Source organism: Cynocephalus volans, chromosome 15 (genome assembly GCF_027409185.1).
Source record: "Cynocephalus volans isolate mCynVol1 chromosome 15, mCynVol1.pri, whole genome shotgun sequence".
NCBI classification, from domain to species: domain Eukaryota; kingdom Metazoa; phylum Chordata; class Mammalia; order Dermoptera; family Cynocephalidae; genus Cynocephalus; species Cynocephalus volans.
This window is the reverse complement of record NC_084474.1, coordinates 58,460,622-58,488,609: the sequence shown is the minus strand read 5'-3', so window position 1 is coordinate 58,488,609 and position 27,988 is coordinate 58,460,622. Positions and strand designations below refer to the sequence as shown.

General features: G+C 40.2%; 1 protein-coding gene across 1 annotated transcript in view; it reads left to right on the top strand.

Annotated features, from left to right (window-relative positions):
* Nucleotides 1–27,988, top strand: part of LAPTM4B (lysosomal protein transmembrane 4 beta) — a 61,310-nt gene that overhangs the window by 16,381 nt on the left and 16,941 nt on the right. Inside the window, exons 2-5 of the mRNA XM_063079497.1 lie at nt 4,998–5,109; nt 21,336–21,409; nt 21,870–21,992; nt 24,934–25,032. Coding sequence (XP_062935567.1) covers nt 4,998–5,109; nt 21,336–21,409; nt 21,870–21,992; nt 24,934–25,032 — 408 coding nt within the window. The remainder of the gene's footprint in view (nt 1–4,997; nt 5,110–21,335; nt 21,410–21,869; nt 21,993–24,933; nt 25,033–27,988) is intronic.

Here is a 27,988-nt window from a genome sequence, read left to right as displayed (position 1 = left end):
ACTTTAAAACTTTTCATCATCTGCAGCAATCATTTTTAAATACAACTTTCTGTGTAAATTTCTGAGTATTCAATTATTACCTCAATGGGTTTGAGTGTTCTTAAGGTTCTTTTATTGAGGCTTTTAGAAAGTAGAGCTGACAATTGCATTTTCAGTTGTGGACATTCAAGCTGCAAGTCTCTATTCATTTGGGATCTGATATGATTTAAGGATGAAGAGCACTTTGGGTCTCTGGAGAATATACAAAGGCCTAACACCACTTAAATAATCGGACAGAAGTTAAATTTATTTACATATGTAAGTAATCATTGTCAAGAACAAGAAAAAATATATGACAGCACAGGAACAGCTTGTGAATAGAAAAGGAACAGTTTGAACAGGACATACCAAAACAAAGAAAACCCCAGTGTAAGTAAGCATTCACTGAGTGACACTAAATATGCGCTCTCTTTCTTTTACATTTAGATTTGCTGTGGTCATTGCATAATCATGTTCCTGGCAAGTCTTACCATTGTCTTGGTTCTCATTTGTGGTGATAGTTCATTCTTGATCAGAATTGATAATTGGGTGATTTCCATTTTCTCTCTTTTGGGAAGTTCTAATGTTCTTGGGGTTTTGACTTATATTTGACCTTTTGCATCTAGCTACGTTTAGTAGCTACGATTGCTGGTCCTAACCCCCAGCCCCTTCCACCCCTAGGTGTGTGTGCCAAATTCCCATCCAACAGTCGAGGTTTTCCATAATAATACAGTAGGTATGTGTTCTCATACAGATCTTCTGTTATGAAAATTTAACTCTTGTTATTAGAAGTGCACCATGGTGAGTCATTTGTGATGCCTAATGAGCTTACCACCACAGCTTTGTTTTATCTGTCTCCTTTATCTGGACTATCTCTCACAGAAGGAGGGGACTTGGCCCCAGGATTAGTCTGTGGCTGTGAGCACAAAGAGAAGGGCCACAGGGCTAGAGGTATCCCAAACCTCTAGCCCTGTGATATGTTTACTAGAGCAGTTAGGGCACAGCCAGGCATGGGAGACAGGATCCACTCTGAAGTGGGAAGGACACACTGAACCAGTGGCTGGACCTCTCTTGTCAGACCCCATGGGAAATGTTGTAGACACTGAGCAGGAGAGAGCAGAAATACATGTGAGACTAGTATCAGGTTGTCAGAACTCAGGTGTTCAAACAGAAGAACATTGGGCAGGACTGAGTACCAAAGGTTAAATAAAAAGAGCAATAGAGGTCAGATGCACGAGCTAAAAATGATTATTTGGACGTCTGCAAGTACTTTCAACACAGTGTATCTAAAATCAACCTTGTCATAGCCCTTCCAGCAGCCTTATTTTTGATGACAAGGTACATCCTGTTACTCAGGCTCAAAATCTCCGGAGTCTTCTTTGCTTCCCTTTCCTTTATTTTTGCATCTAGTCAGTTACTATGTCTCTAATAATTCTGCCTCCATGTGGAAAGGTCTTTCCTATGTGTAGGACCTAATATAAAGTCACTTAACCACTCCAACTAATGGGGAAGATGACAGTCTCACAGGGTTGTCATGAGAATTAGACAAAGTGGGTAAAATTCCTTACCTCTCAGCCAGACTATTGCAGGAGTCTCCAAGATTGGTAGGAAAGAAGAGAATCCCTACCACCCCCACCCCACGTTTGATAGTTTAAGTCTATAAAACAAACTGATAACAGATTAACAGAAAAAAAAGCATACAGATTTGTTATGTGCACACGTGTACTTGGGATTCATACAAAATATGAAAACTCAACAGGCTAGATGGCTGAAGTTTTTATACCATCCCGAGGTTACAGAAAAGGCTTGGGGCTTGGCAAGACAGGTTATGGGAGGGGGCAGCGGAGAAAGGCTTGGAGCAAAGGTGGTCTTGTTATGTGGATGAAATCTCTTGCTGGGGCAACAGTTCTCAGAAAGAAGAGATGGGAGCCTGTTGTAAAAGTTTCTCAGATCGTCAGACCTTTAGTCTCCTTTTCTGGTGAGATAATCATTCCTAGATCTAAGAGGAAGGGAGTTCAGAGAAAATCTCTTTGTATCTGCCGTTTACCTCACTGTGCAAATGTTGATTTCCTGTACAGGTGCCTCACAAAAGACAGCTTTTCAACTATTGTGTTTGCAGCCCCTCTGAATAGCCATCTGGAAATAATGCCAAAGGAGTATATTTTGGGGTGATATTTTTGGTTTCCTTCACTATATTTCTAGTTTTATCCCCTAATATTTTCCTTCCTATATCCTTTTAAACCTCATGTGTTATTTGGGTAGATGACATGAGAAATGTCCTCACCCGTCCAATACCAAAGGATGGACACGGAGACATGAGGTATAGTGAAGTGAGACTTTAATTACAGCCTTGCAAAGGTTCAGCTGTCTGAAGGGCAGGCACCCAAAAAAGGGCTGTAACAAGCAATTTATTCCCTATTTATTCCCTAGTGTGCAAGTCTCCCCCCCCCAGTTCCTCATTGGCTGAGAGTACTATGGGGTGCATAATCTTCCAGGACGATGCCTAGGATTTATTACCCTGATTTATTACCCCCTCAAAAGAAATTTCTTTGTCTGAGGGCTCAGGACAAGCCTGTGAAAAAGGCCCTCTAAAGCCCTGTGAAAGGAGAAACACCGGGGAATGAAGAAAACAGTGGGGGCTAGTAACTAATTGCCATCTCAAGAAGAGCTCTATCTATTCAGAGATCCTCTGGGAACGTGCTGGACCAGTCAGGCAACTTTTGGGCTGGGCCAGAATCAGTTAAAACACCCTCCGATAAGTCATTTCTGAAAAAGAATCACCTAGATTATTTTCTTACAGGTGATGTATTTAACCGCATGTTCTGAGTCCCAGTGACTTCCTTCTAAGCGTTTAGCAAAGCACTTGATATGTTGTAGGCAATTAGTAAATGTGTTATGACTAAACCAGGCAAGGGAATAATCACAAGCTGATTAAGAGCTGATAGGTCTATTGGAACTGAAAGGTCAGGAAAGCAGCTTCATATAGTACTGGCTTAGAACATCTGGAAAACAGGTGATTTTCTGACATCAGCCAAGAGCTTTCATGTATATCAGAGGACAAGGTTACAACAAATTTAGATAAAGATCTCAATTAGCTTTATTGTGATTCTAGAATCGGGCAACATGACACTTCATAAAATAGAATAAGGGTTCCAATGAGCTGATCAAAACAGGTTGACTTTATAGACAGAAAAAGGGCTGACGAAAGCAGACACAGAAAAAGTGGATTGGTCATTTCAAAGTTTCTTGTAAGGTGGGAACAGGGAGACAGAACAATGGAAAAATAACTGAGTTCATGTCAGGTTACTTCAGACTGTCTCTTCTGTGTGAGGATTAAAGCAGAGGCAACTTCGTTATCATGCCTTTTGAAGGTTTGAACTGGCCTGTTCTGGGAAATTGGCTGTTATCTCTCCGAGTTCCCCCAAAGACAGACAACTTAGTTTGGGTTTGGTGAAGTGGAACTTATTCTGGGGTGACTGCATTTTGACTTGTAGTCTGGTCTGTTGGGGACTAGTGCAGGAGCTTAGTCCAAAACAGTGGCCTCCTATAATTTCATTTAACATGTGGTTCTTGTTAAGGTGTGAAGAGGAAAGGGAACTAATTCGAATGATTATGATTATTATATGCCAATCACCAGCCTAGGTGTTTACATATATTCACTCAGTTTGAACTCTGGTCCAGTGACATTCTTCCCTTCCATGATATTCTCCATTGGCTTCTTGTTATACTTGGAATTAAATCCAAACTCCATGGGATCCTTAAGCCTGGCCCTGATTTCTTAACCAGACTCATACTTTACTACCGCCTCACCCTTCTATCTTCTCTTACGTACCTCCCTATACCACACCCTTCTTTAAGTTTCACCCATAAAATGCCAAGAAAATGTGACTGTTTATCAAATAACGTCTTTGCCAAACATCCAATGGTGCCAGTTGTGAGACTAGACTTTAAACCTTATGTATATTCTGAAGAGTTTTCTTCAAATAGAATTTTGTGCTGGTCGGTTTGCTCAGTTGGTTGGAGCATGGTGCTGCTAACACAAAGGTCCAGGGCTTGACCTGCTATTAAGTTTCTTAGGTATTTGGAGAGAAGCAAGAAACTGGTGGTGAACCTGTTCTGTAAATAGGTATTTCCACATACAATTTTTATAATGTTGTTAGTGAAAGGCTTTTCTCTGTGTATGAAGGTTATTCATCTTTTCTCTCCATTTAGAGAAGAGTAAAATATAGACCTCTGTCATAAGTTTCTGAACTTAGAGAAAAGGAGAAATAACCCAGTCTCAGCCCATGCCTCACCTAAACTCTGGATGCTTGCTCCCCCAGCCCCATCACAGTTGGTACACATGCATATTTCTCAGCAAGAACAGTTAGGAGGAAGAAAGCGGATAGAAGCGCAGAGGCAGAATGGTCAGGATTTTGCAGCTGGTTGGATGTGGGGGGATAAGGAGGATGTTTAGCTCAAAGATGATCAGGTTTCAAGTGTGAATGGGAGACTTTTAGAGGGTATGTTTTGAATTTAAATTCCTGGATTCAGATCCCATTTCTACAGTTTGTTAGCTGTCTGATCTTGGGCAGTGTTAACCTGAGCCTTAGTTTTCTCATGTACAGAACAGGGATAATTTAGTGCCTACTTCATTAGGTTATTGCAGGGCTTGAGAGAGAATCTACACAAAGCACTAGCATAGTGTCTTGAGTGTTTTCCATTTTTAATTATTAACAGTGATGCTCTTTTTTAAAGATAGAGAACAAAAAGGGAAGAGAGAGGTGGGAGATGCTAAGGAAGATCGTTTCCGCACAGAGCAGCTGAGTTTGAAGTAGCGAGGGAATGACACTCAGCAGTATCCAGACGACAGAAACCACATGGGCTGTCACAGGAGTGATGATCCTGGCTCTGCCACTAACTAGCTTTGCATGTGGTCAGTATAATTTTTTGTTATAAGGACCATATCCTGAGGTTACTTACATTTTTTTGTATTGCAGATCATCAATGCCGTGGTACTGCTGATTTTATTAAGCGCCCTGGCCGATCCAGATCAGTATCACTTTTCAAGCTCTGAACTAGGAGGTGACTTTGAGTTCATGGATGATGCCAGTAAGTACATCAGATAACAATTGTAGATATTTTGGTATTTTCAAGGGCAGGGAATCAGACTGCCAGTCCATCCTATTAAATTACAGATATTGATTCCTGGGCCCATTTGAGCTGATACTTTCTTTCCATCATTATAAATCAGATCAACAAATGTTTATATGCTGCCCATGTTCTGCCTCTGGTCTGAGTGCAACAGTCTAAATAAGATCTTTGTTTTTTTCCATCTTATGTTGACATATTCATTTTTTAAATTATCATTTTGTTGTAGACTTTTTACCCTGGGCCGTTTGGCCTTTTTGGAGGAGGAGGAGGAGGAATAAATGGCGGGAAGGAAGATAAACGGGTCATGCATATCTCATTGTGCATTCTGTTACGTTTCAGTACTTACCTTTCTTTCAGGAGGTTCTCCATTCTAGAATTGATATTTCTAGTTATTTGAATCTGGAGCCTTTTACTAGTAAGTGGAAACGTGCCTGAGGATGTGGATGGTGGGGTGAGCAGGGAGGAAGCTCGGCACCTGGCTCTAAGATTTTTACGGCTTGGCTTGCCCTCTCAAACTAAACAAATGACTCGAAAGTCCAGAAGTTAGTGCAAGGATTGGAAGGTTTATTCAGATAACCAGCATCTGGGGGATGACCAGGCTAAAATCATCCTACCTCTGGTGCCTGTATGGGGGCTTATAAAGGGGAAGAGGCAGGAAGGTGAGGTAAGGGTTTTGTCCTGCAGGAAAAGGGGGAGGCTGGTCATGGGATTAGCAGAGGGTCTGAGTCAGATGTCAGGGTGTTATGATGGACTTGGTGCTTTAGTGTCAGGGAGTCCGAAGTTGGTGGACTGGTAGCTTCAAGCCCTTGATGTTATTTCTGGGTTGGAGTCCTTATCTCTCAGGAAGATCTCAAAGACAATAACCTCAGGCGAGCATCACTGGAACATAAAAATACCTGACTTATACCTCTCATGTGGATACAATTGTCTTTTAAGCAAGAAGATGAGTTAATAATCAGCTAGGGTATTTTTCCTTTCTCTTGGATTTCCTCTGTTTGCAGTTGATTAGGGAGGTAAGGAATATAAGAAAACTTAGTTTCAATCCTTAATTGTAGGTGCACAACATCTAAAGTAAAGCATCAGAGGGTATAATGAGAGACAAACTTTTGAGAAGGATCCTTTTGGGGCATGATTTCATCTCTGGGTAGTTTCAGCCGTAAGGTCAGTTTCTCATTTCCTCTGCTAACCTCAAGGACGTGATTATCATTCCTAAGTTAGTGGCTAACTGAAATTTTCTGCTTGGTTCTAGTTACCCCAAAGATAGATGTTCTCTGGCTGACGTACCTTTCAAGATCACTGCAACCTGAACACTTTGTAATCAGAGATAACATCCCCCCAAGCTGACTGAGAGGGACAGTGCTGTGTATAATCCCAAACAGAAGATCAGGCAAATTTATTTCTTGCAGGTTTTAGAGAACTTTACATAAGTTGGGGGGTGGGAGGTGGAATGTGGCTGAAGCAAAGAAAGGTTGGAAAGAATGGCTCAAAAATGCAGATTTATAGATAGTGTGAGAGCATTTGAAAGACATAGTGAGGTTGGGATTTTATTCTCAGAGTGAGAAAAAGCTGTTCAGTAGCTTTAAGTAAATGCCTGAACTGATTGATGTGTGTTTTGAGACCCCTTTTGTAACTGAGTTGAGGGTGCATTTGGGAGACTTGGTGTGTGGGCACAGAGGCAGGAGACTGGTCTTGGGGATGTTTCTCTACAATTCAGGCTATACTGGGTTGGGGATGGAGAAGGAGAGTGGGTTTTGACAGAACTTGCTGTTTGGGCAGTGAGAGAAAGGGAGGAATCAAAGGTGACTTCCACTTTCCAGCTTGAGTAGATGACCTGCCTCTTTACTGAGGTGAGAAAGTCTGGGGTCAAGAGATGGGACATATGTGGGGGAGGAAACTAAGCTTTTGATTTCAGAGACTTAGCTTAGCATAATTGTTAGGACTGCAGGCTCCAAAGCCAGAAGAGCTCCATTTGAATCCTGACCCTGCCATGTGTTAGTTGTGCTAGCCATTACCTTTGTGTGCCGTGGTTTCTCTCTCTGAAAGACAGAGGTAATCATAGTATCTGCCTACCTCATAGGGTTGTAAATGAGATAGTACATGAAAAGTGCTTAGAATGGGGTCTGGCCCATAGTAAGTACTCAATATGTATGGCTGTTTTACTAGCTATTATTATTTAGCTGTGTTATGGTTGAAATATGTGAGCTACTTTAAAGTCGAGAGACTAAAAACGTAGCCAGATATGTGAATCTGTAGCCCAGAGGAGAGGTCTGGACTGAGATATAAATTTGAGGACATTAGCCTTAAAATGCCATTTATGTTACGGAGAGAAGAAAGAGAAAAGGGAAGGAGTCCCTGGATTGAGCCTTGAAGGAGCCCCAAATGTAAGAGGTCAGGAGGAGGCGCTAGAGAGCAATTTATAGTGCAGTCATCGAAAAACCAGGAGATGCTTTGTATCTATCATAATTCACCACCATTGTTTTATAACATGGATTAAGAAGTCAGGGGCATCATATTATCCTGGGGTTTGAGACCTTGCCAGACAGAGACATGACTCTGTATCATTTCTTATTTTGTCTGTTCTGAATAACCCCATTCCTCTTAGGAATTCTTCCAGAAAGGATAATGAGTTCCATTAATATTAAATTAATATATCTCTGCTTTTCTTCCCCTGAGTTTAGAGACTGTATAAGCTATACACATAATGGTTGATTGACACTTAAAAATAAATTCTCTTTCACTGTTTCCAGTAGCAGGATTCCTTTTGTAAGGCTATTGAGGTTAGAAAAAGAAGTTTTAAATCATACCGCTATGATTCTACCTGGATCGAATAGTAATACTGCATGCGTTGTTCTCATAGCCAGAAATGAAGCTGGGTAATGACTGTCTGACATGACAGGCTTCATTTAGCTGCTTTCAAAGGCTCCCTAAGACTTTAAAATAGTAATTGGTTTGTAATATCCTGCATATGAATTCCAGAGCTTTTGAAGTTTCTCTCATATTTCATGTATTTGGAAAGATTGAATGAATAGTTTGTAATTATTTTTAAGGCAGTCGATCATTTAAATCACATGGTTAAAAAGGTACAGAAGAGAGGATATTCACTTGAGTGAATCTTTTTTTAACCTCTTTCCTCTTACATTTCCTTTCCATATGTTTTGATTTCCTTTCTTTAATGAGCTTGTAGGTCAAAGGTCGTCATATCAGATATGCCTTTCCATATTTAACTCACATGTGGATAGAATTAAATAGTCCTTTAGATGGGTACAATCAACTGCTTAAATTGTGCTCAAAAATTATGGAAGTTAATATAGCAATTTTATGTTGACACCTTTTTGGAACAGTGGCGGCTGTCTGAAGATTTTATCCAGGAAGAACATAGCAGGGATGTGTCTCACTTTTCCATGTGATCTTTTCCTAAAATGATTTGTTAGAAGAAAGGCAAATCCTATTTAAATCAAAATGGGGCATATAGGAGAATCCACTAGGGTAAAGAGAGAAAATATAAGAATTTCTCTTTATTTTTAAATCTAGCCTTTTAACATTTCTAATTTTACGCATATTTTATAAAATACAGAAATATTAGTAATGCACGTTTATAAGTTATAAATAATTTTATGTTATCAAAAAATTTGACCATACTAGGAAAGAATGAAGAACTGCTACAGATTAGAGGAGACTAAGGAGACACAACTAAATGGGATCCTCGATTAGATTCTGGAACAGAAAAAGGACATTCGGGGGATAGGTGAAATTCAGATAAGGCCTGGTATTGTACAAGTGTTAATTTCCTGGTTTTGATCATTATACTAGGGTCAGGTAAACTTTTAGCATTATAGGTAGCAGGGAGAAGGGTATATGTGAGCACTCTACTACTGTTTGCAGCTTTCCTATGTTTAAAATGACTCTAAAATAAAAAGTTAAAAAAGTTTAGTGTACTGACTTAGACTAGCGGGTAATGAGTGAAAAGCATGTATGTGAGGCATATCGTATTATACATTCATAACTTACTTGGAGTAGAAGTAGACTTTATGGAATTTTATCTGTGAAATTTTAATGGTTTAGCAGGAACTGTTGCATAATACCAAAGAGCTGATCATCCAAATTGATGTCCGATTAATTTTGCATGCAGATTTGTCTTTCTGGTCAAACTTATTTTTTTATTCGCTGTGTAGACACACCTGGCCTGAGCAAGGAAATGGCCAGAAAAATAACCAAGAATTGTTGGTTACCCAAAAATATGGGTCACCTGCTTTAGGATAAAGATGCCACTACATTTATTGGAGAAAGGGTGGTCTTTTCAGTAAATGGTTCTGAGTGAAATCAATAGAAAGACAGATAACTTCACAAAAGAAGATATCCATGTGACCAATAAGCCTATGAGAATATTTTCCACATGATTTCTTATGAGAAATGCGAATTACAACCAGTTAGTGAATTACTACACCAAATCAAAATGGTCAGCATTGACACCACTGACAGTACCACCTGTTGTTGTGGGGGTGGAACAACTGGAGTTCTCAAAAATGCTGCTGGAAAACTAAAGCTAAACATATATACCCTATGACCTAGTAATTCTACTCCTAGATATATACTCTACAGAAATTAGTGCTTTGTGAGTTCATCATAAGTGATATATAAAAATGATCATAGTAGCTTTATTCGTAATAGCCAGAAATTGGAAACTATCTGGATTTCCACCAGTAATGGAGTAATCAGATGAAACAATTCAGGCAACATGGGTGATGGGAATTCTCTTCTCTGTGTATAGTACTCTGTGTATGCTTATATATTTCTGTATATGTTTGAATGTTGTGATAGTAACGACTGAGAAATAAAAACCATAAAATTAGAACAATGAGCCTGCAGAGAACTGGGGCTTTCTCTGTTGGCTATTGGCAACACAGAGTAAAGCTCACTTTGCTCTGGCATTTGGATGGGGCCCCGGGCTGCCTACCTGCTGTCTGTTCACATACCCCCAAACAACGTGGCATTGTGCACAGCTTGCTAATGTGTGTGCAAAGATCCCAACACAGGCTTGGGGAAATATACCCACATATGTAACAGCAGTGGATGCCAAGCCATGCGAACCTGGCCCTTTATTTTTATCCATCTCCCCTCCCATCCTTCCATCCTTTCATCTGTTTATTTTTTAAATCACATGGGTCATAAGGTGGCATACTATTCACCTTGACTACATTTTGCTGTTTTAAAAAATTTTTTTTAATTTTTAAAAATTCATTTCTGGTGGCTGGCCAGTATGGGGATCTGAACCCTTGACCTTGGTGTTATAACTCTGTGCTCTAACCAACTGAGCTAACTGGCCAGCCTCATTTTTTTTTTTAAAGGCTAATTCAATGAATGTTTATTTTCAGGAAGATTTTTTGGAAACGTGTACGTCTAAGAAGACCACTAGGGATGGTGAAGTTATTTAGATAATCAAGGCTGGCTGCTACTATCCTTGGATCCGAAGGATGGGTAGGAGGCTGTGGTTACTGGAGCTGGGGATGAGAGTCACATAGAGTTAGCCTCTTCATGAAGAGCAGTGACCATGGGACTAGGGCCATAGCCAATCCAAGGTAACCTCAGAGCAGGGGGTACCTCACTCTCTTCCCTCCATCTGATTGTCCAGGTATTGGCTGAGCTCACCTGAAGCCAGAGGGTAAGGGAATCCTCTTGATAGCCCAAACAGGTCTGCCTCCTGGGCCCAAGAACAAGGTGTTTAAGAGTGGGTTTGGAAAGGCAAGTGGGAGACGTGCGGTAGAGTCAATCAGCTGTTTATCTGGATGTTCTGCTTAACCAGACTGTTTCACTTGGTTTATATTTCCCTACTTTGCCTATAAAGATATTATGAAAAACTTTGCTAAATGTGTTGTTGAAATCCTAAGATATGTTATAGCTGCAGAATCCCTTGATTCTTTTCAGTCCCAAGTTTGCCAGTGGCTGAGGCAGGAACTAAGTTAGCTCAGGTGTCTAGTATTCCTTCTCTTGTGCTCTTTTTCTCACCTGCTGCTTCTCTGGTACATTTCATTGGTGTTGTTTACATTTTAGTGTTTTTGAAATCAGGATGTGATTTATAATTTAGCATAGATTTAGTGTGACAGCCTTTTTTTTTTCCTTCAGAGCTTTGTGTTGAAAAAATTCAAGCCTTTCAGAAAAGTTGCCTGTACAATGAGCACCATTCTTACTTTTTTTTTAGATTAATAATGATTTGGAGTTCCTCATTCTTTATAGCATTATCTCTTATTAAATATTGCATAGGTACAAAACAATATATATAAAATATACCAAATAATGGTACTACAAGCACTTGTGTATCTGCAAGTTGTTTTAAGAAATTGAATTTTACCTTAATTTTGGAATCCTTTCTGATTGCAAATCATTTCCTCTGTTCAAGGACTGCCACTCTTCTGGATTATCATTCTTTTGCTTTTCTTTATAGATTTACCACATTTGTATCTCTAGTTGATCTATTGTTTAATCTTCGTGTGCTTGAACATTATATAGTAGATTCATGCAGTATGCATTCTTCTGAGACTTGCTCTTTCAGCTTTACTGTGTGTTAAAGAAAAATTATTCAGACACTTGTCAAAGATAGTGAGAAGGAGTTTCAAGATGGCGGCGGCTGCGGCGGCTGGCGCGGAGTAGCTGAGGTGGAAAAGGTGGCCACTGGGCCTCAGGCAGCCGGGAAACTTGTGGACCTTCCTCTGGCCATCTCTTAAGGGAGGACTGCTGCTGCTGGCCGGTCGTGGGGGCTTAACGCCACTTTGCCCCCGGCAGGAGAGGCTGCCTCATTTACAGGCAACAGCTTTGAAGTGTGGAGCAGGAAAAGAACTGATTCTTAGCTGCAAAAGAGAGTCTTGAAACAGGGAACACGGCGCCAGGGCTGCTGTGGATGCAGCCAGGATCCCGGAGGCTGGGGCTGCACTGAAGGCGGCCAGCTGCCCTATTCAGGATTCGAGGTTTCAGGCCGGCATTAAAGAAGATTCCTGGGAGCGCCCGAGCGGCGCCGCGACTGAACAGCCCGAGGCGGCAGCGCCGAGAACACGGAAGGCAACAAACCAGAGACAGAGCGAGCGCCCGACCTGGCACAGCACTGTGAGTGATCCCTGGCACAGCTCTGTTCGGGGGGTGAATGCCCACGCGGCTCCCGCCTGCACCACCAGGCCACTCACTGCCCCGGTGCTGCCTCCATTTTCCCAGGTGCGGGCAGCTCCGCCCTGCTCGGCCATCACTGAGCCCATTTGCTTGGCCTGGCGCGGGGCTTTCCGGACCCTGCGGGCCGACCTCCTCTCCCACTCCCTCCGCGGTTCTCTGGCAGGGCTGGGGGTGTGGGGCGTCCCGACCAGTTTTGGGAGGGCTAGGAAGTACGGGCGGGCCGACTGTCACTCCACCACACCCTGGACTCCGGCCCCGGTAAACTTCCTGTTACTGGGAGGCAGATACCATCTCTGCGACCACCAGTTTGGAAAAAAGCCTAACGAATTTCTGGTTGGGAATAGTGTGGTAGGAGAGTTCCCAGGTCCGCTTGAACCTGCCGGAGAGCAGGCTGCAGGCGGGCACTAGACTCGGTTTATACTGGGGGGATACAAAGGTGAACAAGACCCGAGAAAGATCTACACAGTGCTACAAAGGCACCCAGAGAGACCGGTCGTCTGTGCCTAGCAGAAACCTGGTAGACTTCCTGGGCGAGGCGGTGCTGAGCAGGGTCTTGAAGGCCCAGCTGATAGACGAGGGGTGCAGAAGACACGCCCCAGCCCAGCACAGTGTGCACAGAGGGGGGAGACGTGCGGCCAGGGAGGCGGAGACTCGACAGAAACCACACACCCGGTGGGGTCGCCACTGCACGATCTAACAGCCTGGGCCAGAGCACACGGAACGGGGAGAAGTCCTGTACAGAAAGTGAAAGCTCAACAGAGATCACACACCCTGTGGTACGTGATCCACCAGCCCAGCAGAGTACAAGCTGACTAGAAAGGTGGATCCCCGGAGAAGCCCAAGACCCGAGGCAACCACACACACAAGACACTAGAGGCCAACTGAGCAGTCACGGCGGGAGCCATACCAAATTGGCAACCACAGCAACATCCTAGTTAGTCATTAGTCTTAAACCGGTGGACTGTGAAACCCCCTGCCACAATGAATAAACACCAAAAAAAAGACACCAGAAATACAAAAAATCAAGAAAGTACACCACCAAAAGTTAATAAATCTCATACTCTAGATCCTATAGAACAAGAAGCCCTTGAAATAACTGACAAGGAATTTCGAGTGATAATTCTAAGGAAACTGAATGAGATACAAGAAAACTCAGCTAGACATCATGATGAAATGAGGAAAAGTATACAGGATCTGAAAGAGGAAATATACAAGGAAATCAATGTCCTGAAAAAAAATGTAGCAGAACTTGCTGAACTGAAGAAGTTATTCAGCGAAATAAAAAACACAACGGAGAGTTTAACCAGCAGGCTTGTCGAAGTTGAAGAGAGAACCTCTGAACTTGAAGATGGGCTGTTTGAAATAACACAAGCAGACAAAAAGAAAGAAAAAAGAATCAAGGACATGGAAGAAAATCTGAGAGAGATATCAGACAACCTCAAGCGCTCAAATATCCGAGTCATGGGTATTCCAGAAGGGGAGGAAAATGGAGATTCCATTGAAAACATATTCAACAAAATAGTGGCAGAAAACTTCCCAGGTATAGGAAAAATCACAGATCTTCAGATCCAGGAAGCTCAACGATCTCCAAACGTATTCAACCCAAAAAGGCCTTCTCCAAGACATGTCATAGTCAAATTGGCAAAACTCAGAGACAAAGAGAGAATCTTAAAAGCTGCAAGAGAGAAGCGTCAAATCACCTATAAGGGAGCCCCAATCAGGTTAACATCAGACTTTTCATCACAAACCCTAAAAGCTAGAAAGGAATGGGATGATATTTTCAAAATACTAAAAGACAAAGATTGCCAGCCAAGAATACTCTACCCTGCAAGGCTATCCTTCCAAAATGAGGGGCAAATAGTATATTTCTCAGACAAACAAAAACTGCGGGAGTTCACTACCACAAGACCACCCTTACAAGAAATCCTCAAGGGAGTACTGGGTTTGGTTCCTGAAAAATAACTACCACTGCCATAAAAACCTAAGAAAAATCTAAACCCGCTAGTACAATAAAAATGGCATTCATGAAGAGAAAACAAGCTAACAAAAACACTATCTACAACCTAAGGAACCAACAAACAAAGAAACCAAACAGTAAATCAGAAAGCAAGGAACAAAAGACACCTAAGACAACCAAACAACCAATAAAATGCTAGGAATAAATCAACACCTTTCAATAACAACTCTTAATGTTAAAGGCTTAAATTCCCCAATTAAAAGACACAGACTGGCTGACTGGATCAAAAAGCAGGACCCAACTATATGCTGCCTACAAGAGACCCACCTCACCCATAAAGATTCACACAGACTAAGAGTGAAAGGATGGAAAAAGATTTACCATGCAAACAGAAAAGAAAAACGAGCTGGAGTGGCTATTCTTATATCTGACAAAATAGACTTTAAACTAAAAACCATAAAAAGAGACAATGAGGGACACTACTTAATGATAAAAGGACTGATCCATCAAGAAGACATAACAATCATAAATATGTACGCACCCAATGTTGGAGCAGCCAGATTTATAAAACAAACTCTATTAGACCTAAAGAAGGAAATAGACACTAATACCATAATAGCAGGGGACCTGAACACTCCACTGTCAATATTAGACAGATCATCTAGGCAAAGAATCAGTAGAGAAACACAAGATCTAAACAAGACTCTAGACCAATTGGAATTGGCAGATATCTACAGAACATTCCACCCAACAACCTCAGAATATTCATTCTTCTCATCAGCACATGGATCATTCTCCAGGATAGATCACATATTAGGTCACAAATCGAGTCTCAATAAATTCAAAAAAATTGGAATTATCCCATGTATCTTCTCAGACCACAATGGATTAAAACTAGAAATTAATAACAAACAAAACTCTGGAAACTATACAAACACATGGAAATTAAACAGCATTCTACTTAATGACATATGGGTCCAAGAAGAAATCAAGCAGGAAATCAAAAAGTTTATTGAAACTAATGAAAACAATGATACATCATACCAAAACCTGTGGGATACTGCAAAAGCAGTATTGAGGGGAAAATTTATTGCATTAAATGCTCACTTCAGAAGAATGGAAAGATGGCAAGTGAACAACCTAACACTTCACCTTAAAGAACTAGAAAAACAAGAACAATCCAATCCTAAAGTTAGCAGACGGAAAGAAATCATTAAGATCAGAGCAGAACTGAATGAAATTGAAAACCAAAAAACAATTCAAAAGATCAACGAATCAAAAAGTTGGTTTTTTGAAAAGATAAATAAAATTGACAAACCATTAGCATGGCTAACAAAAAAAAGAAGAGAGAAGACTCAAATAACAAAAATTAGAAATGAAAAAGGCGATATTACAACTGATTCATCTGAAATACAAGGAATCATTCGAGACTACTATAAACAACTATACGCCAACAAATTTGAAAATCTGGAGGAAATGGATAAATTTCTGGACACACACAAGCTCCCAAAACTGAACCGTGAAGACGTAGAAAATTTGAACAGACCAATAACAATAAAGGAGATTGAAGCTGTTATCAGAAGGCTCCCAACAAAGAAAAGCCCAGGACCAGATGGATTCACAGCAGAATTTTACCAAACATTCAAAGAGGAATTGACACCGATTCTTTACAAACTATTCCAAAAGATTGAAACGGACGCAAATCTCCCAAACTCATTCTATGAAGCAAACATCATCCTGATACCAAAACCAGGTAAAGATATAACCAAAAAAGAAAACTACAGGCCGATATCCTTGATGAATATAGATGCAAAAATCCTCACTAAAATACTAGCAAACAGAATACAGCAACACATACGAAAAATTATTCATCACGATCAAGTGGGATTCATCCCAGGGATGCAAGGTTGGTTCAACATACGCAAATCAATAAATGTGATACACCATATTAATAAACTCAAACACAAGGACCATATGATCATCTCTATAGATGCTGAAAAAGCATTTGATAAAGTTCAGCACTCATTCATGACAAAGACCCTCTATAAGTTAGGTATAGAGGGAAAGTATCTCAACATAATTAAAGCCATATATGCCAAACCCACTGCCAATATCATCCTGAATGGGGAAAAGCTGAAAGCTTTTCCTTTAAGAACAGGCACTAGACAAGGATGCCCACTCTCACCACTCCTATTCAACATAGTGTTGGAAGTACTAGCCAGAGCAATCAGAGAAGAGAAGGAAATAAAGGGCATCCAGATTGGAAAAGATGAAGTCAAACTGTCCCTGTTTGCAGATGACATGATCCTATATATCGAACAGCCTAAAACCTCTACAAAAAAACTGTTGGAATTGATAAATGATTTCAGCACAGTAGCAGGATACAAAATCAACACACAAAAATCAGTAGCATTTCTCTTCTCCAATAGTGAACATGCAGAAGGAGAAATCAAGAAAGCCTGCCCATTTACAATAGCCACCAAAAAAATAAAATACTTAGGAATTGAGTTAACCAAGGAGGTGAAAAATCTCTATAATGAGAACTACAAACCACTGCTGAGAGAAATTAGAGAGGATACAAGAAGATGGAAAGATATTCCATGCTCTTGGATTGGAAGAATCAACATAGTGAAAATGTCCATACTACCCAAAGTGATATACAAATTCAATGCAATCCCCATCAAAATTCCAAAGACATTTTTCTCAGAAATGGAAAAAACTATTCAGACATTTATATGGAACAATAAAAGACCACGAATAGCCAAAGCAATGCTGAGCAAAAAAAATAAAGCTGGAGGCATAACACTACCTGACTTTAAGCTATACTACAAAGCTATAATAACCAAAACAGTATGGTACTGGCATAAAAACAGACACACTGACCAATGGAATAGAATAGAGAATCCAGAAATCAACCCACACACTTACTGCCATCTGATCTTTGACAAAGGCACCAAGCCTATTCACTGGGGAAGGCACTGCCTCTTCAGCAAGTGGTGCTGGGATAACTGGATATCGATATGCAGGAGAATGAAACTAGATCCATACCTCTCACCGTATACTAAAATCAACTCAAAATGGATTAAGGATTTAAATATACACCCTGAGACAATAAAACTTCTTAAAGAAAACATAGGGGAAACACTTCAGGAAATAGGACTGGGCACAGACTTCATGAATACAACCCCAAAAGCACGGGCAACCAAAGGAAAAATAAACAAATGGGATTATATCAAACTAAAAAGCTTCTGCACAGCAAAAGAAACAATTAAAAGAGTTAAAAGACAACCAACAGAGTGGGAGAAAATATTTGCAAAATATACATCTGACAAAGGATTAATATCCAGAATATATAAGGAACTCAAACAACTTTATGAGAAGAAAACAAGCAACCCAATTAAAAAATGGGCAAAAGAGGTAAGTAGGCATTTCTCTAAGGAAGATATCCAAATGGCCAACAGACATATGAAAAAATGCTCAACATCACTCAGCATCCGGGAAATGCAAATCAAAACCACATTGAGATACCATCTAACCCCAGTTAGGATGGCTAAAATCCAAAAGACTATGAACGATAAATGCTGGCGAGGCTGCGGAGAAAAAGGAACTCTCATACATTGTTGGTGGGACTGCAAAATGGTGCAGCCTCTATGGAAAATGGTATGGAGGTTCCTTAAACAATTGCAAATAGATCTACCATACGACCCAGCTATCCCACTGTTGGGAATATACCCAGAGGAATGGAAATCATCAAGTCGAAGGTATACCTGTTCCCCAATGTTCATCGCAGCACTCTTTACAATAGCCAAGAGTTGGAACCAGCCCAAATGCCCATCATCAGATGAGTGGATACGGAAAATATGGTACATCTACACAATGGAATACTACTCAGCTATAAAAACGAATGAAATACTGCCATTTGCAACCACATGGATGGACCTCGAGAGAATTATATTAAGTGAAACAAGTCAGGCACAGAAAGAGAAATACCACGTGTTCTCACTTATTGGAGGGAGCTAAAAATTAATATATAAATTCACACACACACATACACACATACACACACAAACGGGGGGGGGGGGAAGAAGATATAACAACCACAATTATTTGAAGTTGATAGAACAAACAAACAGAAAGGACATTGTTGGGGGGGAGGGAGAAGGGAGGGAGGTTTTGGTGATGGGGAGCATTAATCAGCTACAATGTATATCGACAAAATAAAATTAAAAAAAAAAAAAAGATAGTGAGAAGACTTTATTCAAGAGAGACCACTACAATGGGAGCTTTGCGGTAGGGGAAAGAGATCGAGCGTAACTCCCACTTCGGCAGGAACAAGAGGAGATTTATAGTCATGAAGCAGGTAGAGGTCAGGGTGGAAAATTACTAAGAGGAAATAGCAAGACTAGGGGGATAATGCTTGCTGTAGGCAGGTTAGGGTGATAAGTTATCTGGGTAGGGGTAAGGAATTTGATGAGATATTGAAGGTGGTCAGATAGCAAAGGTGGGGATTTTTGCTAAAACTGTATTAAATGGGCTGAGACAGAACCCAGGATTGGGGCATAGTCAAAAAGAGGACTCAGAGGATCCTGACTCAAGTTTGGTCAAAGGAAAGTCTTCGCCGTATGTCTACATCTAATTGGGAAAACCTAATCTGCTTCTAGTACCCAGCTAGCTGCAAGAGACTCTGGAAAACCCAGTCTTTAGCTTTCTAGCCTCTGCAGAATAGGAAAGTGAGAACAAATGTGTGGGGCCAGTTTGCTATATCCTCTGCAACCATGTTTCAGTGTGTGGTAAGGCTGACCCTATCCTTCATCTTAAGAAATTTTCTGGCTGTTCATGCTAACTTATTTTTCCTTCTATGCTTTAGCATCAACTAGTTCAGTTCCTAGGAGATCCTCTTGTATATTTGTGACTATGTTAACTAACTAGCTACAAATGTTATGGGAAGGAAACAAATCCAGGAAATGAGGGAAAGTAGAATTAGAAATAGATTATTTAAACAATGGCATTTCAGGTAACTTTTATATGCCTATTTAATTTCAATGACTAATTGACTTAAGTGTCAGGAAACATTTTCTAATTATGTCTTTCATGGCCTGTGGTATAACTTTTCTGAGGATCCTTTTCAAATTAGACGTGCATTATCAAGGCAGGAATTTACTTTAGAAAACAATGTGATGTCGGTGTGCTCTGACGTCAGAGGAGCTACTGTGCAAAGAATAAGTAGAGATATTCCTGTCACTGTCCAGAACTAATACTGATTGTAAAAACCCCTATACTATTAGCACCATTTCCTCATTTGCTTCTGTTAAAACTCTTGCTTAAAATATTCTCATCTCTGAAGCTGAGGATACAGAAGGGATGGCTCTAAAACTTAGCATTCTTTCCTTTGGAGAGAAGGAAGTGGCAGCCCAGGTTGCTTCATTAGTTAGTATTCAGAGCTTAAGTAGAAGCAGCATAGTATAGTAGAAAGAGCCGGAGATTTGAAATCATAAGAGCAGAGTTAGTCATAGTTCAGCTTTTTGATGCAAATGATGTCTTAGCAAATTACATAACCTCTGAGCCCTAGTTTTGTAATCTGTTTCGTGGTAACAGTAACATCTACTTCAGAATTAAGAAGGCTAAATAGAGGTATTTGTGAAAATGCCTTGAAATGTCAAACACTGTACAGATAATTTACTGCACAGCTTTTGTGCTCTCTTAGCCTAATGGTAACCCCACTTATTGCCTTTAGAAACCTAGTCATACCATACTTCTAATCAGACTCTCCTAAAGACATGGTAACCTCCCAAATAAATGTTCAGTTAGTACCTACTGTGATGTAGGCACTGTTCTAGATCAGCACTGTTCAATAGCAATATAATACAAACACATACATAATTTAACATTTTCCTAACCTAATTTTCCCATTTAAAAAGATAAAAAGAAAAAAGTGACAAAAGAGAAGCAATAAAAATGAAACAGGTGGGCCGACCCTGTGGCGCACTCGGGAGAGTGCAGCGCTGGGAGCGCGGCAGTGCTCCCGCCGCGGGTTCGGATCCTATATAGGGATGGCCGGTTCGCTTGCTGGCTGAGCGCGGTGCGGCCGGTCACAAAAAGACAAAAAAAAAAAAAAAAAAAAAAAATAGGTGAGATTCATTTTAATTATTTTATTTAACTCTGTATATCCAAAATGTCATTTCAGCATGTAAACAGTGTAAAATTATTAATGAGATATTTTATGTTCTTTTCTTTGTTCTAAGCCCTTGAAATCTGAAGTATATCTTAATCTTACAGCACATCTCAATTCAGATTGACCTCATTTCAAGTGCTCAATGCCCACATGTGGCTAGTGGCTACTGTATTGGGCATCTCTCACCTAGATATTGGGATTGTAGAGAAAGTCCTTTTTGTTCGGAAGGTTACTGTAGCAGAGGGAAACAGACGATACCTAATTAACAATTAGAAATAAGATAATAGTGGTACGTACAATAGAGAAAATACTAAGTATTGTGGCAGTGACTGGGAGGGATCTGCTGCCTAGAGCACTCAGGGAAGCTGTCTGAGGTGTTGACATTGGAGCTGCGACCTGAATGATTAAAAAAGAGGTGGGGGGAGCTGGTCATGCAAAAACATGAGAAATTCCTTCTAGCCTGATGATGGCACGACCTTGTGTTTAATGAACCAAATGGTGTGGCTGGATTATGGTGAGCAACAGAGTGTGAGACGAGGTGAGGTGAGATTAGAGAGGTAGGCGTGCTCTAGGATAAACAGGGACATCAGAGCCGTGATAAGAAATTGAGGCTTTATTTTATATGAGATGGGAAGGTTTAGAGTATCTGTAACCAGTACCTCCCATTTTTGAAATAATCTCTTATTTATAGTTATTTATATGATTTAGGGAGAACTTTGGGGCACTTTACCTCCATTAGCTATTATCTTCTCAAATTCCAAAAGAGCTCTGGTGGTTTACTTAGTATGGCGTTTTCACTTATAATTGGTTTATAAACAAAATGACTTTGGGGAGAGACTCAGAACACATTTAAGCTGTGGGTCTGCTACTGATTGTCTCTCTTTTTTTAACCCTTGGCAGACATGTGTATTGCTATTGCAATTTCTCTTCTCATGATCCTGATATGTGCAATGGCTACTTACGGAGCGTACAAGGTAAGCAGCTGCAATAAGAGGCTGGGCCTATTTCTCAGTCCCCTTACACATGTGATCTGTGCAAGTATCATTCTTTTTTTTGATGGTTGGCCGGTAAGGAGATCCGAACCCTTGACCTTGTTGTTACCAGCACCACACTCTCCCAAGTGAGCAAACCGGCCAGCCCACAACTATCTATGATAACTAAGAAGTAATTATTCTCAATTTTCTTTAGATCTCTTGTTAATATCACATAGTACTTGAAAAAAAACAATAAAACCAATATTATAGTCCCAGAAATGTTCACTGAAGCTTGTTTGTTGGTTACTTCTATTTGGCATATTAGTTACATCATGACCTGGTTTAATGAATTTCAATTCCTCCATTTCCCTTCAGATTAAGAAAGAATTTCTTTGAGTTCAACAGAATAATGTTTTGTAATATTGAACACAATAACATTTAATTTTCTCTTATATTATAGCAACACGCTGCCTGGATCATACCATTCTTCTGTTACCAGATCTTCGATTTTGCCCTGAATGCCTTGGTTGCCATCACTGTGCTTGTTTATCCGAACTCCATTCAGGAATACATACGACAGCTGGTATGTGGCCCTTCCAGTTACTGCTGCTTTTCATGAGGGAAACCTGGTTAAGTTACGGGATAGAGAGGTATTGCGGCAGTGATAGCGGTAGTCCATGTGCTTACCTAAATTATAATCTAGTTACTCATAGTCTTATTTTGTAAAATGCAGTCTGCTCATAGGGTGGCCTTTTGCCTCTGCTGTTGTATGGGAGAAGTGGAACTCTGCTAGACACTGGTTCCCAAACTTACTTGACCCTTTCTTTTGCAAGCATCATTTTGGGTCTAGTTTCCTGGTAAATGTCCTTTGTGACCATATGAGTGAGTATAGGGGGCTGGGTATTAAGAAGCTTATAATGATTATGAGGTTGGAATACTTCTGTGCCTTCACATTTTTTTAAACTTTGTTTTTTTAAATTGTGAATGTGCCTTAGATTTTTTCATCAAAATCGTAGAATGTTTTAAATGGAGAGAATGGTCACTCTTTGGAGGTTTTGATAGTCATTTCTGACTGCAGGGGAAGGAGCAGAGTTTTTCTGGGACAGGAGAGGTGAGGCTGGGGCATTTGATGTGGCAGCTGGGGCAGAAAGGTTCAGTGACAATGAGAGCATTAGAGTGGTTGGAGGGAGAGAGGAAATGGGGCCACAGAAGTTTGTGATCTTGATGACAGTCATTCCCAGATCACGTAACTGGTACCCGGCAGACCTAGCACTAGAAGCCACTAGTGTTTTGTTCCTTAAAAGTATTACATCGTCATTATCGTGGTGTCATTCTTGTTAGTAATAACTTCTCTTTGTTTTAGAAAACAGGTCCACATTTTGGTAGAAATGCAGTATCAAGAAAATTTTTGTGTATTTCCCATGTGCTAATTTTACCTTTATCTCTTGTGGAATAGCCAAGTCTCTGCACGAGGGGATTTATATATGATGAGCAGGGTGAAGAATTACCTCTGTGTTTAAGGACTTGTGTTTTTCCTTTGTAATGTTCCTCTGGTGCTGGGCTCCTGGATTCATCCTGGAAGCGAGGAGGAAACATAGTCTCAACATAGCCTGCCATGTGAGGGGGCTGGGACAGGGTGGTGGTGATTGAGGAGACATGGACATGAGCCATATGGCAGCCCCATGGCTATGTGAATAGTGTATTCCATGCTACATTTCCTATACTGCAGCAACTATAAAGGCTTAATGTGCAGGGCAAGTGTGTACAACACTCAAGAGTGCCCCTTAGACTTCCTGTTGTGCTCCCTGGTGTTCCATCACTCCATATTCATTTGCTTTAGAGCCATCCGTGGTGTAATAACATTGGTGATGCTGACCATAATTATATCAATAAAAATAAAATCACCATCCACTTTTATTTGTAATTACAAACCAGATTATACAAGTGAATATCTTCCGTGTGTTCTACTTAAAGATCAGTCTGGAGCGAGACCTGCCGGTTGTCACGATGCTAAGAGACAGTAATGAATGGGAATGTTAATGTTCCACCGTTACGGAGGCGCTTGTTGACAGACTGAGATACAGTGAGTCTGGAGAGACAGTTATCAGAGAGAGCTGGAGGAATGCCCCCACTTAATTCTAATGCCTGTGCTGTTTATCTGTGTATGTGGAGTTCCGTAAAATGTGGTTAAAATATTTTCTGCATGTCTTTTTTATAGATCTCAACTGGACATGGAAACCATGTTCGCTTCTCTGGGGGAGAAAGTATAAAGATCTTTGGGGAAGGGTCACATATTCCACTTTAATCCTTTTTTAAAAATTAGCCACAGGAACACTATGATTTCTTGTTGGTCTTGTGAACAGCACCAAGTTATTTTATCCTTACCCTTTAAGATCAGTCCTACAGCCAACCCTTCCAGGCTCCAAGGGAAAGGACCAGCTGTGTGAGCTGATCACAAAGAATGACTTTGATTTTGTTTCTTAGATATTTTGCCCAAAGTAAAAGGAGACTGAAAACCGTTACATGGTGTTCACCCTGAGGAGTGGGAGCCAAGCAATTAAGTCATGGGTTTCTCCATGTTCTTCCCAGTATTGGATGGTGAAGAAGAGATGGAATCAGAGACGTAGCTCAGGGGCTGCTTTCCACATGCACGTACCTAGGCCAGCTCTCTCGGCGTCGATCAGTGCTGTGCTGGTGTTTCGTGGGGAAGTCTGTCCCTCCAACTAACTATAGTAGCAGACTTTGATCCTCCTAAAGAGATTTTTTTTTTTTAACCTGGTAGTAAATATGGTCAGATGGTAGACTTGATTTTTATTTTATTATTTCTTTTATGCTATAAGTATCTGTTAGTATAAGAGGACCTCTCTGGGGAGAATTAACATCAATAAAAATGCTCTCTATAAATAAGATACCATTTTAATAGGTTTCTCCCTCTTGCCTTATTTATATATGTCCTTTAGAATGATTCAGAACTTGTAGGAAATCCAAATAGCAGAGGTGTACAAAATATCCCTGGGTACACACCACTGACGTCTAACTTTTGTGTAGTAGGAGGGCAGAGTTATATTTTCAGGTCTCACTCATGAGTCTTCCTCTGATTTTTCAAGAGTTACTGCCTGAATTATGAACAGATCAGCCTCTCCCTATCACACCATTTGTAGCTTTTTCATTAGTAGAGTTGGAGTAGAAATTTTGTGTTTTTGTTTTTGTTTTGTTTTGTTTTGTTTTTTAAAAAGATGACCGGTAAGGGGATCTCAACCCTTGCCTTGGTGTTGTCAGCACCACGCTCAGCAAGTGAGCCAACCGGCCATCCCTATATGGGATCCAAACCCGTGGCCTTGGTATTATCAGCACCACACTCTCCCGAGTGAGCCACGGGCTGGCCCTGGAGTAGAAATTTTGTATCAGTCCTAGATAATAACCATCTGCTTGAACCAGTTGCTTTCTGATAAGCACATCTAATTTGCTGCCTAAGGAATAGATCAATTAATGAGATTTGCTAATGAGGCCTTTTTCTTTTGCAGCCTCCTAATTTTCCCTACAGAGATGATATCATGTCAGTGAATCCTACCTGTTTAGTCCTCATTATTCTTTTGTTTATCAGCATTATCTTGACTTTTAAGGTAAGTATGAAGATTTTACTTAGGGTCTAAATATTATTAAATGTATTCCTGAATGCCAAAGAAGTAAACAGACTTTGGTCAGTTCATTGTCTTGCTTTAGGTATCTGAACTACTTTTTGACTTCCTGACATTACAGCTAGGACATTCCTTCTGCTATCCGTATGAGAGAAAAACACTGACCAGAATTCCACAGGCTAATCAGTGGTTATTCCCAAATATTTCTGGATGGAAATAAGTTAATATAATGTTATACATTACATAGTGTATATTCTAATACTGCAACATCCATTACAGTGTCCATGTAATGGGCATTGTTTTGTAATTTATTTTTAAAATGTAATATTTTGAACATTGTTCTTTATTAGTCCATTATATGAATATCATTAATAAATTACCTATTGGACATTGAGGCAGTTTCTACTTTTCCACTTATTAATGGTGCTGCAATGAATATATTTAAATACATCCATATATTCTTATGCTTTTATTTCCTCAAAACAATATTTCTTATAATCAGAGGGTATGCATAGCTTTGAAGGCCTTTGTTAGGTTGTCAAAATGAAGTTAACTTGTCACTGCCATCTGCAGTGTCCCCTGACCCTCACCAGTTGAGTACTACCTATTTTCGTCTTTGTCAGTCTGGCTATAAAAACGTTATAATTTGTGCTTGTGAACTACTATCAAGTAGAAAATTCTCAAATGGATTTTAGGCTTCGAACTTTTACATCTTAGTACCTTTCATTGCCTTTATATTGGCATAAAATTACCCATTCTTAAAAAAATCAAGCCTTAGTAATCCTGAGGAAGCTGCATTGAGGGAGAAAAGTCACTTTCAATAGGTACTATGATGATAAGCAGTGGAAAGAAAATGATTCATTGACAATCAGTCGAGTCCAAATTTTCTTCCATAAAACACCACTCTGAATGTTTTGATATCGCATGTGTAGTTTAGTGGTTAAAGATTTGGGTGAATTTTATTTATGGGTGTTGGAGCTTACTGCCTGGCAGCTCCCACTTGCCTGCTTCAACTTTCTTTTCTGGCTGCCCAGTTGACCCCAAATGTTGTCCTCTGACCCCCACACCTGTGAGGCTAGGGCTGCCTACCTCCCAAGCTGCGTGTGAGTTGGCAGTGTCCCTTGGTGAAAGGCCACAGACTCTCAGATCTCACCCATCGCAGTTTGTCTTTCAAGGGTGGGCTCCCTTTTGACTTCTAGCTGTTTTAAGGCATTCTTCTGTGCCTTAAAATAATGTGTACTTATTCCATATTTTGTAAGTTTTACCTATAGGAATGTTAGTCTGACCAAGCTAACTCTGCCATTACCAGAAGCTCAGAGGTTGGAACCTTCCAGTTCTCTTTAAAACGGGGTTTTTTTGGTAGGCATTTTCATTTGTACTGGAAACGCTCACTTCGGATTTTAGGTCAGAGGACCTAGGGTTGGCTTCCGTCAGTACAACTTGTAGCAATATGGCCACAGCCTTGGTTTCTTCGTTTACTAAATAGCAATAATAATTAATAAAACATCCTGCAGGGTAACTGAGACTCAAGTGAGATGATGGATGGGAAGGTGTATCATTCATTTATTCAGGGTCTCCCTTGTGCCAGGTTCTGTTCTAGGCACTGGGATTTGGTAGCGAATAAGAATTTCTGTCCTGCGATGCTTTTATAAATTACAAAACACAGGTGTTAATTCTCGTAATTATCTCATAAAAGGCATCATACAAATTGTTCCCAGCACTATTTTCAACCTGGAGAGAAATGTGTACTTGTCTTATATTTATTTATTTATTTATTTACATCTCTCTCCTGCACTGACGAGATTGTGTTTCCTTGACGTCTGTGCCTTCATTTTTATATCCCTCTTAGCACTAAGTTGATGCCTTGTACCCAGAAACTCAGTAATTATTAGTTGAAATAAATATAGGTGTGCATGTTGTGTTTCACACATCAGTTTAGTGGATTAGTGGCTCTCACTGCTTAAATTTGCTCTTACTCTCTATGGTAAGGTTTATCATTACACCAGTTTACTGAGAGCCCAGAATGGGACATTTGTAAATTTCACTCTGTCCTCAGACAGAAGAGGAAGCAATGCTTACCACCTACCTCGGCAAATAGTTGGTGGAAGGAATATGTCAGTGCAAGTTTATTTGGGAAATATACTAACTATTTAATTTCTAATTAATTCAAGACTACAGAAGTGTCAAGTAAGAAATAAGTTCACTGAAATAAGTTATTGGGTTTTGAGAGACAGCAGGCAGAAGTTTTTCTCCTATTGAAGTGCTTGTGAGTGCACACAGTGTTGCAGGGGCCCTTGAGAATGACCGTGGGCTGGCGGTGGGCTTGTGCAGGCCCAGGTACTGGGTGTTTTCCATTTGGTTCCTGTTTAGCTTTTGAGTTACAGATTTGCCATTTTAAAGGCTTCAAATATGAAGGAATTCTTGCATTAAGTAATCCACTGTTCACTGCTAAAACAGTGGGTAAATAGTCTTCTTACATAATACATAAGTAGTATGTCCAACCATTTCTTTTCTGTTTGTATTGAAACACTTAAGAAGTACAGGGCTTCCCAACCCCGCCCCCCATAAAGAAAAGGTAACATTGTTAACTAAACTGAAACCTTGAATAAATTGAATGTATTGTGTATACTGTTAAAAAAAAAAATGCCTCTCCATCTTTTTCTCATGTTTGGTTCATGTTTTCAGATTATTGTCATTCAAGAAATATTTTATAAAATAGCATAACATCGCAAAAGTTAAATGCAAGAAATAATCACCGTCAAGTTGAATGCAGCTCATGGCAGCATTCTGAATATATGATGGAATATTTTATCCCTTTGGCTCTTAAATGTCTTCCTTTTCATAAGACAAATTCATAAACTACATCCAATAAAATGTGCAAGTCATTGATTGTTAGTATATTCACAGAGCTGTGTAGTCATAGCTCTGTAGTTGCACAGTC